At 41.0% G+C, this 14,680-nt stretch overlaps 1 protein-coding gene across 1 annotated transcript in view; it reads left to right on the forward strand.

The window, feature by feature from the left end:
- ZDHHC17 (zinc finger DHHC-type palmitoyltransferase 17) overlaps positions 1-14,680 on the forward strand; it is a 125,540-nt gene extending 110,860 nt beyond the window's left edge. Inside the window, exons 14-17 of the mRNA XM_065408882.1 lie at positions 4,412-4,495; positions 4,875-5,032; positions 12,326-12,420; positions 14,542-14,680. Coding sequence (XP_065264954.1) covers positions 4,412-4,495; positions 4,875-5,032; positions 12,326-12,420; positions 14,542-14,680 — 476 coding nt within the window. The remainder of the gene's footprint in view (positions 1-4,411; positions 4,496-4,874; positions 5,033-12,325; positions 12,421-14,541) is intronic.

Raw genomic sequence — 14,680 nt, forward strand, 5'->3', positions numbered from 1 at the left:
CATATGTCATAACTATAAAGGGAAGGGTAACAGCTCTCCTGTGTACCGTACTAAAATCCCTCCTGGTCAGAGACTCCAAAATCCTTTTACCTGTAAAGGGTTAAGAAGCTCGGGTAACCTGGCTGACACCTGACCCAAAGGACCAATAAGGGGACAAGATACTTTCAAATCTTGGGGGGGGGGAAAGGCTTTTGTGTGTGCTCTTTGTTTTAAGGGGTTGTTCGCTCTTGGGACTGAGAGGGGACCAGACATCAATCCAGGTTCTCCCCATCTTTCTAAACAAGTCTCTCTTATTTTCAAAATTGTAAGTAAAAGCCAGGCAAGGCGTCTTAGATTTACTTTGTTTTCTCAACTTGTAAATGTACCTTTTACTAGAGTGTTTATCTTTGTTTGCTATACTTTGAACCTAAGACAGAGGGGGGTCCTTTGAGCTCTTTAAGTTTGATTACCCTGTAAAGTTATTTTCCATACTGATTTTACAGAGATGATTTTTACCTTTTTCTTTAATTAAAAGCCTTCTTTTTAAGAACCTGATTGATTTCTCCTTGTCTTAAGATCCAAGGGGGTTTGGATCTGTATTCACCAGGAGTTGGTGAAAGGAAGGAGGGGGGAAGGGTCAGTTTCTCCTTGTTTAAGATCCAAGGAGTTTGGATCTGAATTCACCAGGGAATTGGTGAGAGGTTTTCTAAAAGCTTCCCAGGGTAGGGAATGGTGGCAGCGGACCAGAACTAAGCTGGTAGTTAAGCTTAGAAGTCCTCATGCAGGCCCCTACATTTGTACCCTAAAGTTCAAAGTGGGGATACAGCCTTGACAACATATTTGAGGGGCACAGGTGCTTCCTCCGTTTTGTGGTGGGACAGAATCACTACCAATTCATGGTTCTCCCGTTTGGTCTGTTCACTGCCCCCAGGGTCTTTACAAAGTGCATGTTGGTAGTAGCGGCCTACCTCAGGCGCTGGGGCATCCAGATATTCCCCTATCTGGATGACTGACTGGTCAAGGGCACCTCCCAGTCGCAGGTGAGGGATCATGTGGCACTCCTCCTGTCCACATGCACCGCCCTGGGCCTGTTGGTAAACAATGCCAAGTCCACGTTAGTCCCGATCCAACGCATAGAGTTTATTGGGGTGCTCCTGGACGCAATGTCGGCCAGGGCCTCTCTCCCCCCAGACAGGTTGGAGACCCTGAAAGGGCTCATTGACTCGATCGTAAGGTTCCCGGTGACGACAGCCAGGTCCTGCCTACAGTTGCTAGGTCACATGTCAGCGTGCACATATGTGGTCCACCACGCCAGGCTCAGGATGAGGCCCCTACAACTCTGGTTGGCCTCGCAGTTCTCCCAAGCCACGGACAGGTTGGACAAGGTCCTTACCGTGCCGAACTCTGTGACCGCCTCCGTACGGTGGTGGTCCACACCGAGCAACATGCTCCGAGGGGTGCCGTTCAGGAACAGGGCCCCGTCAGTGGAGCTGGTGTCCGATGCATTGGACCTGGGCTGGGAAGCCCATGTGGGCAGTTTTCAGACCCAAGGCTGGTGGTCTCTGCAAGACCTGACCCTTCACATAAACGTCAAGGAACTCAGGGCGGTGCGGCTGGCGTGTATGGCCTTCCGCTCGCACTTGAAGGGCAAGGTAGTCAGGGTTTTCACGGACAACACGGCCTTGATGTTCTATATCAACAGGCAAGGCGGGGCCCGATCCTCCGACCTCTGCCACGAAGCCCTCAGCCTGTGGGACTTCTGTATAGCCCACGACATCCACCTAAAAGCTTTTCACCTACTAGGCGCCCAGAACGTGAGGGCGGCTCGCTTGAGCAGGGACTTTTCCTCTCAGCATGAGTGGTCCCTACACCTGGAAGTGGCCTTCCAGCTTTTCCGGAGGTGGGGAACTCCCCTGGTGGACCTGTTCGCGACCCGACAGAACCGACAATGGCCCTGGTTCTGCTCCGGGGGGGCCTGGGGAGGGGCACTATCTTTGATGCTTTCATCCTGCCCTGGTCAGGCCAACTCCTATACGCCTTCCCCCCGTTCCTGCTGATCAGCAGGGTCCTAGAGAAAATAAAGACGGACAAGGCCAGGGTCGTCCTCATTGTCCTGGCGTGGCCCAGGCAGCACTGGTACGGGACCCTCTTGGGCCTGGCGGTGGCTCCACCGTGGCCATTGCCGCTCCGCCTGGACCTGCTCTCTCAGGACCGGGGCTGTCTCCTCCACCCCAACCTGGCAGCTCTTCACCTCACAGCGTGACTGCTCAGTGGCTAGGTGGCGAGGAGAGGACATGCTCAGCTCTGGTTCAACGCATCCTCTTTGAGAGTAGACGGCCCTCCACTCGCCGCTCTTACATGGCGAAGTAGTCTCGTTTTGCTAGGTGGGCGACGGACCAAGGTGTATCCCCAACGGCCGCCCCGATCCAGCTTATCCTTGATTACTTTCTCCTCCTGAGGGCCCAGGGCCTGGCACCCTCGTCGGTCAGGGTGCATCAGGCAGCCATATTGGCCTTCCATCCCCCGGTGCAAGGACACACAGTGTTCTCCCATGCTATGACCGGCCGGTTCCTTAAGGGGTTGGACCGGTTTTACCCGTATTCTAAGCCCCTGGTCCTTCAGTGGGACCTGAATCTGGTGCTGGCTCGGCTTATGGGTCCCCCGTTTGAGCCGCTGGCCATGTGTTCCTGATCTCACCTCTCATGGAAGGTGGCCTTCCCGGTTGCTATCACGTCGGCCAGGCGAGTCTCGGAGCTCAGGGCCCTGACTTCTGAGCCACCGTATACAGCCTTTCATAAGGACAAGGTCCAGCTCCGCCCACACCCCGCGTTCCTCCCGAAGGTGGTCTCCACCTACCACATGGGTCAGAACGTTTTTCTACCAATCCTTTGCTCCAAACCTCACGCGACTAATGAGGAACGCCGCCTCCACACGCTTGATGTGAGGCAGGCTCTGACTTTCTACCTCGAGCGAACCAAGCTGTTCAGAAAGTCCTCGCAGCTGTTTGTCGCCTCAGCTGAGCGCGCGAGAGGCCAGCCGATTTCCGCTCAGCAACTGTCCAACTGGATCACTTTGTGTATCCGCTCCTGTTATGAGCTGGTGGGTGTTCCCCTGCCGCGTATTCTTAGGGCATACTCAACACGGGTGCAGGCCTCGTCGGCTGCCTTTGTGGCCCACGTCCCTATTCAGGACATTTGTAGGGCAGCCACGTGGTCTTTGCTTCACACGTTCACCTCGCACTGTGTGATAGTCTCCCAAACCAGGGATGACGCCGGGTTCGGCAGGGTGGTACTCCGTCCCAAGAACTTGTGAACTCCTACCCACCTCCAGCAGATACAGCTTGGAATCACCTACTGTGGAATACACATGAGCAATCACTCGAAGAAGAAAAGACAGTTAACTTTTCTGTAACTGGTGTTCTTTGAGATGTGTTGCTCATGTCTATTCCGCATCCCGCCCTCCTTCCCCACTGCCGGAGTTGTCTGGCAAGAAGGAACTGAGGGTGGGGGGAGCGCGCAGCTCCCCTTATACCGCGCCAGGCAGGCACCACTCAAGGAGTCGCAGGGGGCGCTCTCCCCCTACGGGTACTGCTAGGGGAAAAACTTCTGGCACCGGTGCACGTGGCGAGCACGCACACGTACTGTGGAATAGACATGAGCAACACATCTCGAAGAACACCAGTTACAGAAAAGGTAACTGTCTTTTTCATTTTGAGCAAATGCTGTTATGTTATGTGTCATTCACTCCATTTTAAATTCAATTACAAGTAGAATTTTTTTTAAGTTTCATTCATTAATTTAACCAGTTTTTTTAACGTCTTGTTTACCTAAATTGTTGGCTATCCATCTTTTTGTTGAATATTTTCTTTTCAGTTGGCTGTCAAGCAGTTTAAGGTCAACTTGTCCTATACCTTTAATTGTCAAAAGAGGATGTGGATTTTTGTCCAGATTTCTCTTTTCTGTATGTCTTATTAAAAATACCTGCCCTCTGTTGCCAAGAAACAAAAATAATTCAGTATTTTTGAGACATACCAAAACAATTTTTGAGCTCTTCCTGGCTCTGCAACAGCTGTTAACTAACCAGTTCCCAAAGCTGTGTTGATATCAATAAAGCAGATTGTAAATTAAACAAGCGTGTGTGAATTTCAGCTGCAGTATGGTAGGAGCACAGAAAAATAAAACAATGTTTGGCCTTATTGAAAGGGCAAAATTGTAAGGGAGAAAAACACCTATTTTCAAGCTTCTAAGAAGTCATATAGATTTTACAGACTAATATAATGTTTCCAGAGAGTAATGTTTTCATATAAAGTAATTAGCAGTGTTGTCCTAAAATAATTTAAATTTAATTCACATGTAAATCAGCCATCAAGCGTATTACTGACCTTTTCTCAAGGTGGAAAAAATTAATTCATGTCGTTTGTGTTCATCTTTAGGGGCAGGGAACCATCGCTATTTCATGGGATATCTGTTCTTTTTGCTTTTTATGATCTGTTGGATGATTTATGGCTGTATCTCTTGTGAGTACATTTTTTCTTAATTGTTTTTAAGTACAATATTTCCTTTAGTTCCTCGTATGAGTATGTGCACTATCAGAGTTATACTTTGATACTATTTTTGTATTGGAATTGAGGTATGCTTTAGTATCTGCCCAGTTTAGGTGTTCTAGAATAGAAGAATACCTAGTTATTATAGAAAAATATCTCATTAAGAATTCTATACAGTCCTTGTTACTATTATTCCATGCCCTTCATTAACTTACTATCATCTCTGTGAATTGCATTTTGTCAAAGTTTTCTGACCAGTTCAAATTTAAATACTACATTGATATATAGAAAAAATGTGTGATCTGAGGATTTTATATAATTTTTAAATCTATAATTTTTTTTCTTCTTCCAGACTGGGGAATCCATTGTGAGACTACTTACACAAAGGATGGATTGTGGACATACATTACACAAATTGCCACCTGTTCACCTTGGATGTTTTGGATGTTTCTAAATAGTGTGTTTCATTTCATGTGGGTGGCTGTGTTACTTATGTGTCAGATGTATCAGGTATGAAAACACACTTTATTTGTTACTTATTATAGTCAACCCTGAATATTGAAAGTAAATTTGCATTCCCGTTACATCAAATATTCCTTTTTCAGTTTACTTAACATTGCTATAAAACAAGGCTCAGTGATCACAGAAACAAGGTTTGCAGAGGGAATAGAAAGCTGATTGTGTTGTCACTCATAGGGGTTACCTCATTTAGAATGGGGGGGATCTGGAGTCACCAGGCAAAAGGGAGATTGTCTTATTGGGAGTTGAAAGAGTGTGAAGGTCTTTGTATACCTGTACAAATGATGATTTTAGTAAGAGTGAAAGGGATCAGAAGTCTCTATTCAGTAGCTCCCTTGACAGCCATACAAGTGAAGAGAGTTTAAATAGGATAGTCATTGAATTAGGTTAGAAGGCTTTCTTCGATCACTTTTGGCTGACATTTTCTTGGTTTGAAACCTTGGATAATTTTTTTAAAAGTGTCTAAGTCCCATTTTTAAGAGCAATTCAGGCACTTAGGCTCCTGAGTCCCATTGACTTTCAATGAGACTTATCCTCCTAAGTCACTTTTCAAAATGGGACTTAGGCTCTTCAGTCACTTAAGTGCTTTCGAAAACTGTACCCTTATTTCATATTACATGGTTAATGCCTGTTGCAAATTATTAGTGCTTCTAAATGGCACTCAAAGAGATTTAAATGCTGATACTCTTTCACCTATCACCTTCATGACACTCCTAGCTTTTAGTGGAGCAGTCATCAGGAACTCAAGACTGCTTGGCTTGTCTACATGGCACAGCACAGCTCTCTAGAGGGTCTGATTTATAAAGCACTGTAACATGTTGTGGTCTAATTGCCCCACATAGACCCTGCTAGCATGCTCTAAAAGGTATCTAATTTGCATCTGCATAGTCTTGCTTCAAAAATTCTATGCAATGGTTTATATGTCAAAAGTAACTGTTCATTGTTAATGATTTTAGCAGAAGCTAAAATCCAGCTAAATTGACTCCCACCGGGCTCCTCCCAGGTGCTGAGGTCCCCAACTTACCAAACTTCCAGCTTTTTCCTCTTACAACATTTTCCATGCAGTTCCTTGTCATAAAAAAACTAGGGCTGTCAAGCGATTAAAAAAATTAATCACAATTAATTGTGAGATTAAAAAAATTAATCACGATTAATCGCGCTGTTAAATAATAATAGAATACCGCTTATTTAAATATTTTTGGATGTTTTCTACATTTTCAAATATATTGATTTCAATTACAACACAGAATACAAAGTGTACAGTGCTCACTTTATATTTATTTTTGATTACAAATATTTGCACTGTAAAAAACAAAAGAAATAATATTTTTCAACTCATCTTTTTTTTCTTTTTTGGTGGTTCAGATTCTGTAGTTTCTGCATCGGAGTGTTGCTCTTTTAAGACTTCTGAAAGCATGCTCCACACTTCGTCCCTCTCAGATTTTGGAAGGCACTTCAGAATCTTAAAACTTGGGTCCAGTGCTGTAGCTATTTTTAGAAATCTCACATTGGTACCTTCTTTGCATTTTGTCAGATCTTCTGTGAAAGTGTTCTTAAAACGAACATGTGCTGGATCATCATCCAAGACTGCTATAACATAAAATACATGGCAGAATGTGGGTAAAACAGAGCAGGAGACATACAGTTCTCCCCCAAGGAGTTCAGTCACAAATTTAACAAATGCATTATTTTTTTCACGAGCATCATCAGCATGGAAGCATGTCTTCTGGAATGGTGGCCAAAGCATGAAGGGTTATACGAATGTTTAGCATATCTGGCATGTAAATACCTTGCAACTCTGGCTACAAAAGTACCATGCAAATTCCTGTTCTCAGTTTCAGGTGACCTTGTAAATAAGAAGCCAGCAGCAGTATCTCCTGTAAATGTAAACAAACTAGTTAGTCTTAGTGATTGGCTGAACTTGAAGTAGGACTGAGTGGATTTGTAGGCGCTAAAGTTTTACATTGTTTTGTTTTTGAGTGAAGTTATATAGCAAGAAATTCTACATTTGTAAGTTACAGTTTCATGGTACTTGTATGAGGTGAATTGAAAAATACTATTTATTTTGTTTATCACTTTTACAGTGCAAATATTTGTAATCAGAAATAATAATATAAAGTGAGCACTGTACACTTTGTATTCTCTGTTGCAATAGAAATCAATATATTTGAAACCGTAGAAAAACATCCAAAATTATTTAATAAATTTCAATTGATATTCTGTTGTTTAACAGTGCGATTAATTTTTTTATCACGATTAATTTTTTTTAGTTAATCGTGTGAGTTAACTATGATGAATCAACAGCCCTAAAAAAACCTGTGGCACAGGGAAAATATAGAGAAGTAAAATAAATTTAATTTGATATCAAAATAAATTATAGATGCAATACTGTACTAACTGTATTATTCAATTTCATCTTCATTTAGTAAAAACATTCATCCTTAGTTTAGCAGAAACTGCCACAGAATTTCCAGTTTCTCCTACTGGAGCACACAGATATGAATGGCTTTGCCACAGAAGTTGCATTTAGCTTGCAGCAGAGTATGTGGTGCCTAGCCCTAGACTATAGGTTTGTCTATATTGGGAAACTAGCCCATTGCTGATCGTGATTGTCAATAGTAGGTCTTCACGGTCTCTTTTTCAACTCGTGCTTGCAAACTGTTTACTTGCTTGTGTAATGGGACAAAAATATTTAACACCATTGCAGAAGGCATGAGTGAAACATGATTAAAACAGTTCAGTGACTATGAGTGCATACAAGTTGTGTAAGTCTGGTCTCAGTTATGCATTGTATAATTAACTGGACAAAACTTTTTCAATGGAATCTACACTAGTAGTTAAACAGTTTCCAGCTGAGGGGACCCGTTGTTGTTAACTATTGTCAGCAGTGGTCATTTTCCTAGTACATATATAGTTTAAAAATAGTAAGTTGGGTCTACATATTGTTAGCTCAATGTAAAATGAGTTCAGGCTCTTGGCTGTTACATAAAATAAAAGTAATAGAACTACAAATGCATATAATAAAGAAATAAATTGTGTGTATTTGCTGTAGATCAGAGTAGTTACAGATGAGACCCAGTTTTGTAAACATAACTTTACTCTTCCAAAAAAGTCTATGTATACATCTCTGTAAAGTACAATACAAAACATCAAAGTTGATATTATGCAGGTAACATTTCTCATACTAAAAACTATATTAATTTTTCAAAGTCAATAGGTTATTTACATATATTTTGGTATAGTTTGTGGAAAGGATGGTGGCAGTTATAAATCCATTCTTAAAGCTCTCAAAAATGATAATGGAAGGCATACACATGTCTGGGAGGGTTGAACAGACATCTAGACAAGGAAAGAGCAATGCAGCTGTTCCATTGCGAAAAGAGTACTCCTGGGGGGATTCTGCGACAAAAAATTAATAATCCTGCAAAATTCTGCATATTTATTTGTCAAAATAATGCAGTATAATCACACCAGTTTATATTGTTTTGGTAATTTATTTAAACTACAATGCAGAAAAAAGTCACAATAACTATTCAGCATTACCTAAACACATGAAAGATAAGTTACAAACACTTGGTAACTAATACCCTGCATTCCAGTTATAATCCTGGATTTTCATTAAAATTACATTACAGAACACCAAACGGGGGGGGGAGTAGAATGTCATTTTAAATTGCTCAGACTTTCACACACGAAAGTCATACAGTCTTGCTAATCATTGTCCTGAACTGGCTGGGTACTTTGGGAAGTGCTTGGCTCTGATTGTCCTGACGTTATATTGACTGCTTGGTAAATGTTTTATTTGCCCTCAAAGTCTTTTTTTTGTTTTTTTTTAAATGGGTAAGTAAAATAAATTCTGAGCTGTAATCTAACTCCGTTGTGCCACTTTGGCACAGGAAAAAGGTGAGAAAGCACATTGATCTTCCTAACTGATTCCCTTACTGTCATTTATAAGGCTTTACATCACTCTGGTAATGTAGGGGCCTTAAAACTTTTACAGGTTTTATACTCCTTGGGGAATTATCTGAGAATGGGAACAGTTAACTAACAATAGGAACATTAACAACATTACTGTGTAGGCAGGCTGCTACATTTCTGCCTCAGAGTATGAGATCAGTTAACTAGCAGGCAGGCTGCTACATTTCTGCCTCGGGGACAAAGTCTGCCTCGTGCATAATAAAAAGCCCTACCCCTCCCCGCCAGGCAAGCTGTAGTAGCAAGTGAGAGGGACAGAGTCTCTCTCGCTTGTTGGCAGGCACGCACGCCTAGCCCCACCCTCTGACTGTGGTCAACGTCTCCCATGCAGGCACACACACCCAGCCCTCCTCCCCTTAGTGATTTGCGTGTCTGAGGCTGCTCCAGGCTCGCTGGAACACACGCGTTGCCAGAGAAGAGGCGTGTGTCCCCCCGCAGATTTCTTTTGCATTTTTCTGTGCGGGGGGGATACACAGAGGTGCAGAATTCTGTCAGGAGTAAAAGATGCACTATACTGAAACAATTTTCATGCATTTTCCTCACTAAGAATCACTGAGCATTCACATATCTCACTGAAATCAATGAATATGTTCACATAATATGTAATTCTATATGCTAAAATATAAAATAGATCCTTTGAATTTTCTCACACTAAAGATCTCTTGTGATCAGACATTTAGCTTTTCCCTTGAATGTAATTGTCAGTCTTCCTTCCCAGACACCTCATTATCATGTCTGACCAGCACTGTTGTAACACAGACTGAAACTCTAACCAATACCCAAAACAGTAGCCTGGATGAACAATATGTCTGAGTAGTCTTGGAATGAGCCAAACAGTTCAATATGTTCTGTGGCGCTGGGATCTGTATTTCAGATGTTCCCATGTCTGCCCATCTAATGAGACCATTGTGTGTTTTGCATTATCTGTCAGTACAAAAGCCAAAGGAGGAAAGTTTATTCAAATATCTTAACAAAATCATAGGCCATGTATTCCCAGTTAATGGAATTATCAACTACAGGTTTAGACAGGAAAATAATATTCAAATACATCACATTAGCCATATTAAAAAAGGAATACTTTTCCTTATCTATCCTAACAGTAAAGAACAAAGTCTTATCACAAGTCTCTTCACAAGGGCTTAGTTACCACTTCAGCGTTTCCAGTTATATCAGAAATAAGATCCACACTCCAAACTTCGAAGTAAACTGTCAGGCATCTCAGCTTTTTCCTTCTCTCCTGTAACGATGATTTAGAACAACCACCAATATAGATTCCAAGTTTATACTTGTGATCCAGGGCCACCACACTACCTTCCAGTGGGATTTCCTGCCCAAGATAAATGAGCCAGGGTGACCACGTCTATTCAGTGTGGCTTCCAAACCAATATAAAGCACCAGAGTACTACAGAAATGTGAACATGCAACTTTCCAGTGTGCCTTCCAATCCCCAACTATCCCAGGATCCATTAAACTCCATACGTAAGTTACTTTAGAACAGTGGCTCTCAAACTTTTTTACTGGTGACCCTTTCACATAGCAAGCCTCTGAGTGCAACACCCCCCCCCCCCTTTATAAATTAAAAACACTTTTTAATATATTTAACACCATTATAAATGCTGGAGGCAAAGTGCGGTTTGGGGTGGAAGCTGACAGCTTGAGACCGCCCCACCATGTAATAACCATGCAACCCCCTGAGGAGTCCTGACCCCCAGTTTGAGAACCCCTGCTTTAGAATGGGATATGTTAGTAGATATTTCTTCAAATTCTATGGAACCTGGAAGAACACTTTCCTCACGGCACCTCGTGAAATGCTTTGCACCCTTAAATGTGATGAAGGCAAAATTATTATAATTGTAGTATTTAATACTATTTACAAGCAGAAAACATGCAGTGTAGGAAATATGAAAAATAAAACATGAAATAACTACATTATTAAATGTGTCCAAATCATTATTTATACTATTGTGTGTAGAAAGATAAAAGGTAACTTAAAAGAACTTGCCAAAACCTGTTCTTAGAGATTCTAACTTGGCCTTTTTCTTAGGAGCTTTGTTCTTCGCTTTTTTAACTCCACAGCCCCTCTCTTGATTCCTCTCTGATGGCTTGAAAGTAAAGTTGACTGATCCCTTGACTGACCACTCTGATAGGTTCACTCTCTGCTATCGTTCTTTGCCACTCTCTGTCCTGTCTTCCAAACAGCTTCCTTATTCCCTGGAGAAGATTAAAAGACCTAGCCAAGATTTTCAGAAATGGTTTCCTAAAGTTAAACTCCTAAATAGATGGCTTGATTTTTCAAAAGAGAATATGAGTACTCAGGAGTTCTCATTCATTTTGAAAATCAGGCCTCTTCTTACAGAACCTGGCAATAGGTGCCTAACTTTAGGCTCTCATTTTTTTGAGATCGTGTCCTCTTTCTTTAGATACGTGTCTGTTAAAGGGACAAAACTTCAGTATATCCAGAAAAGGCAAGTAAACCTGAGTGTAATTTCCTGAATGCTCAGGATTATCAGACATGGCTTGTTGATCCCATAACATGCGGCTGAGTTACCATATGAATAAGAATTCTAAAGCTTTAGCTTATGATAGTGCCCAGTTGTTAAGGGAGTTCTACTCCTTTTGTTTCCAGTGTTGCACATGCAATATACTACAGTAAATCCAGCCCTTGCATAATTTAAGACTTCTTCAGACTCCCCCTTTTTAGGTCAAAACAATTATGGAGTAGTTGCTGAAAACTGTTCACACTTCTTGAGCCAAGTGACCCATGCAGAAGGTGTTTTCAGCCCAATTTATTATTTCTTAGAACTTCTTGTTATTGAGACAAAATTATACAGGGGAAAAAATTACAAAAATATCATCTTACAATTACTTTAAGTATCAGTGCCAAGAAGGAAAAAAAGTTGTTTCAAAATTGTTTAAGATAATGCCTAAATATCTACTATAATAAAAATAATTGCTTATCTTATTTATTATCTCCAGTATAGATTATTAGGGATTTTTCTTCTGGATATCAGGATTTATTAAAAATGAAAACTACTACACAATTTGATACAGCTGGTTCTATTCACTCAAGAAAGACTCAAATAACGCAGATGGTTGAGATGTACAGGCAGAGCGATGCAGCTTGCATTGTGCCTTGTGCCAAACTAAACAGCCCCTCACTTTCACAAGCACCAAATAGTCCTGCACAATTAAAACCATAAAGTAGCAAATAAATGTGGGGTTTTTTTTCCCCAGCCTTTCTCTCCCCTGGTTTGCTTTTAATTTTGGAAATTCTAAGTGTTTGCTTGCTTTATCTCCCATCTTTTCTAGATATCTTGTTTAGGTATCACTACAAATGAAAGGATGAATGCAAGACGATACAAGCACTTTAAAGTCACAACAACATCTATTGAAAGCCCATTCAAGTAAGTTTATAAAAATGTGTAAAACACTATTTCTCATTTGGATAGCCAACCCACAAATGAACTTCACAACTGAATGCAACAAAACAGAGCTGAATGCTGAAAACTATCTTCTAGATGCTGATAGGATCCCAGAATTTCAGTTTCAAAGCTGAATTTGAACAGCTATTTTTACCATAAGCCAATGTATCTGATTATGGAAAGTGACTTATAATTACTGTTAATATTCCTAAATGAATCTAGCCATTGATGATTTAACATAAAAAAAAAATTATGCTCCCAGAAAGGTAATAGTCTTTTTCTTGGTAAAGAAATGGAAAGCACCTTCCTTGTAGGGGATGCTGCCACTTCACTAAGCTTGTTGTTGTGCTAGTAAAAGGACTTGCCTTCAACATTTCTTCTCAAGTCCCACCATGCAAAAGAAATTAGCAAGTGAGACTAGTAACATAGCTTCATGTGGTCATGACCTTTCTAGAGCTGCAGCACAGCCACAGTCAGATGTCTTTTTGTCTGAGGAACACAAGCCTGTGCCCAGAGCAGATGCAGTGTATTGCTTTCCTCACTGATTTCAAATTCCACATCCTGTAGCCATTTCCATCAGCTTAGGAGCTTTTAGAAGATGTGTTCCTTAAAATCATGAAGCAAGTGTTTGAACTGACTAAATAAGCACTGCCTACAAGATGGAGCAAAGGTGTCAACCACGGTTTGTTTACTTAATGTCCTTTCAGGAATTCAGATGTTCTTGTTGTTGCTTCTCATCTTTCTAGTCTACATCCTATTACCTAAGTTTTGATTTCCAGAAAATCAAGGCCTACTCAGCTTTCAGTGTAATTACAAGGCTTCACTGCCCCAAGCAAAAAGAAACTTTCTGATTAAAAATAAATTGCCTTCCTGAGATTTTTTTACATATTAGAGACTGTAAAACTTTAAGAAATTGACAATGAGCTCTATGATTTAACAGCTGCTGGACTTGGAAGCTATCACTCTTGTCCTCTAGGTCCACAGAGATGTGTATACTCTATATTTTGTAGTGTTCAAGGATTCACACTGATCTTTGACCTATAGCCTATGAACCACCATATAATCTGAAGACCAGTATTAATTAAATTGAAGGTGATCCTGGGAGGACAATCACTTCATATTCATGTCTGGCACTTCTAAATGGTGCAACGATTCCTTTTGGATAGGGGCCTTACCAAGTTATCCATGCCTTTGCCACTTCCAGAACGGTATGTTCTAATACAGTGTGGGACTAGCTTTCAAGACCACTCTGCAACTTCAGCTAGCATAGAATGTGGCCGCCCAGTTAGCGGTGTTTGTGGCATGGAATATACTACACCTGTGCACTGCAGATTACCTTGGCTTCCAGTTCATCACTGGGTGCAGTTTAAGGTGTTGATTTTGATCTATAAATCCCTAGATAGTTTGTGTCTTAGCTATCCTAAATACCACTTCTTTTCATACTCCATACTTTGGAAGCTCTTGTTCTCATATTTCCCTAAATTTCAATGTTATTTGTGGTCTTAGTGGATGGCACTCAGCTCTGAACTTTGCTTTCCTGTTGGTCCAACAGAGTATGACCTTCGGGATGCATTGTAATGCCTGTTTATTGGTTCAAACTATTGCCGGTGGTGGGATAGAGATTGGTTCATGGTTCAGGGATTTCTCTTGAGCTGATTCAGTTTTGTTGTTTTTGAGTTCATGTAATTTTACAGTCTATGCTTAGAAGTTGTAATATTCACATATTATAAAATGGAAAAAATAAAATAACATTGTCTGAAATCAAAGGCAGGATAATGCTGCAATTGTTTTTATTTAATGTTCTATTGGTGCTATTGTTTGCTTTGTCTATCAAATATATTCTAGTAAGTCATTTTTTCTTAACTTTAAGATGGGATGATATCCAGTGATTGTTATATAACCCTGGGGCATACTATCTTGGGGAATGGCTGATTTAAGGTTAAAGAGTCAGTTGTGCTCTCAGAGTTTGGGTTTTCTACATTTGGGGAACTTTTTGGAGAGCAAGCAGACATGGTAAATTTGGAGATAGACAAACTTGTGCTATGTTCAGTGAATTGTGATGTTACTTACTAACGTATGTCTTCTTGGTTGGTTTTTTTTTAGCCGTGGATGTATAAGGAATATTATAGACTTCTTTGAATTCAGATGCTGTGGTCTTTTTCGTCCTGTTATTGTGGACTGGACAAGGCAGTATACAATAGAATATGACCAAACTTCAGGAGCAGGCTACCAGCTAGTGTAG

This window comes from Emys orbicularis, chromosome 1, assembly GCF_028017835.1.
Source record: "Emys orbicularis isolate rEmyOrb1 chromosome 1, rEmyOrb1.hap1, whole genome shotgun sequence".
NCBI lineage: Eukaryota > Metazoa > Chordata > Testudines > Emydidae > Emys > Emys orbicularis.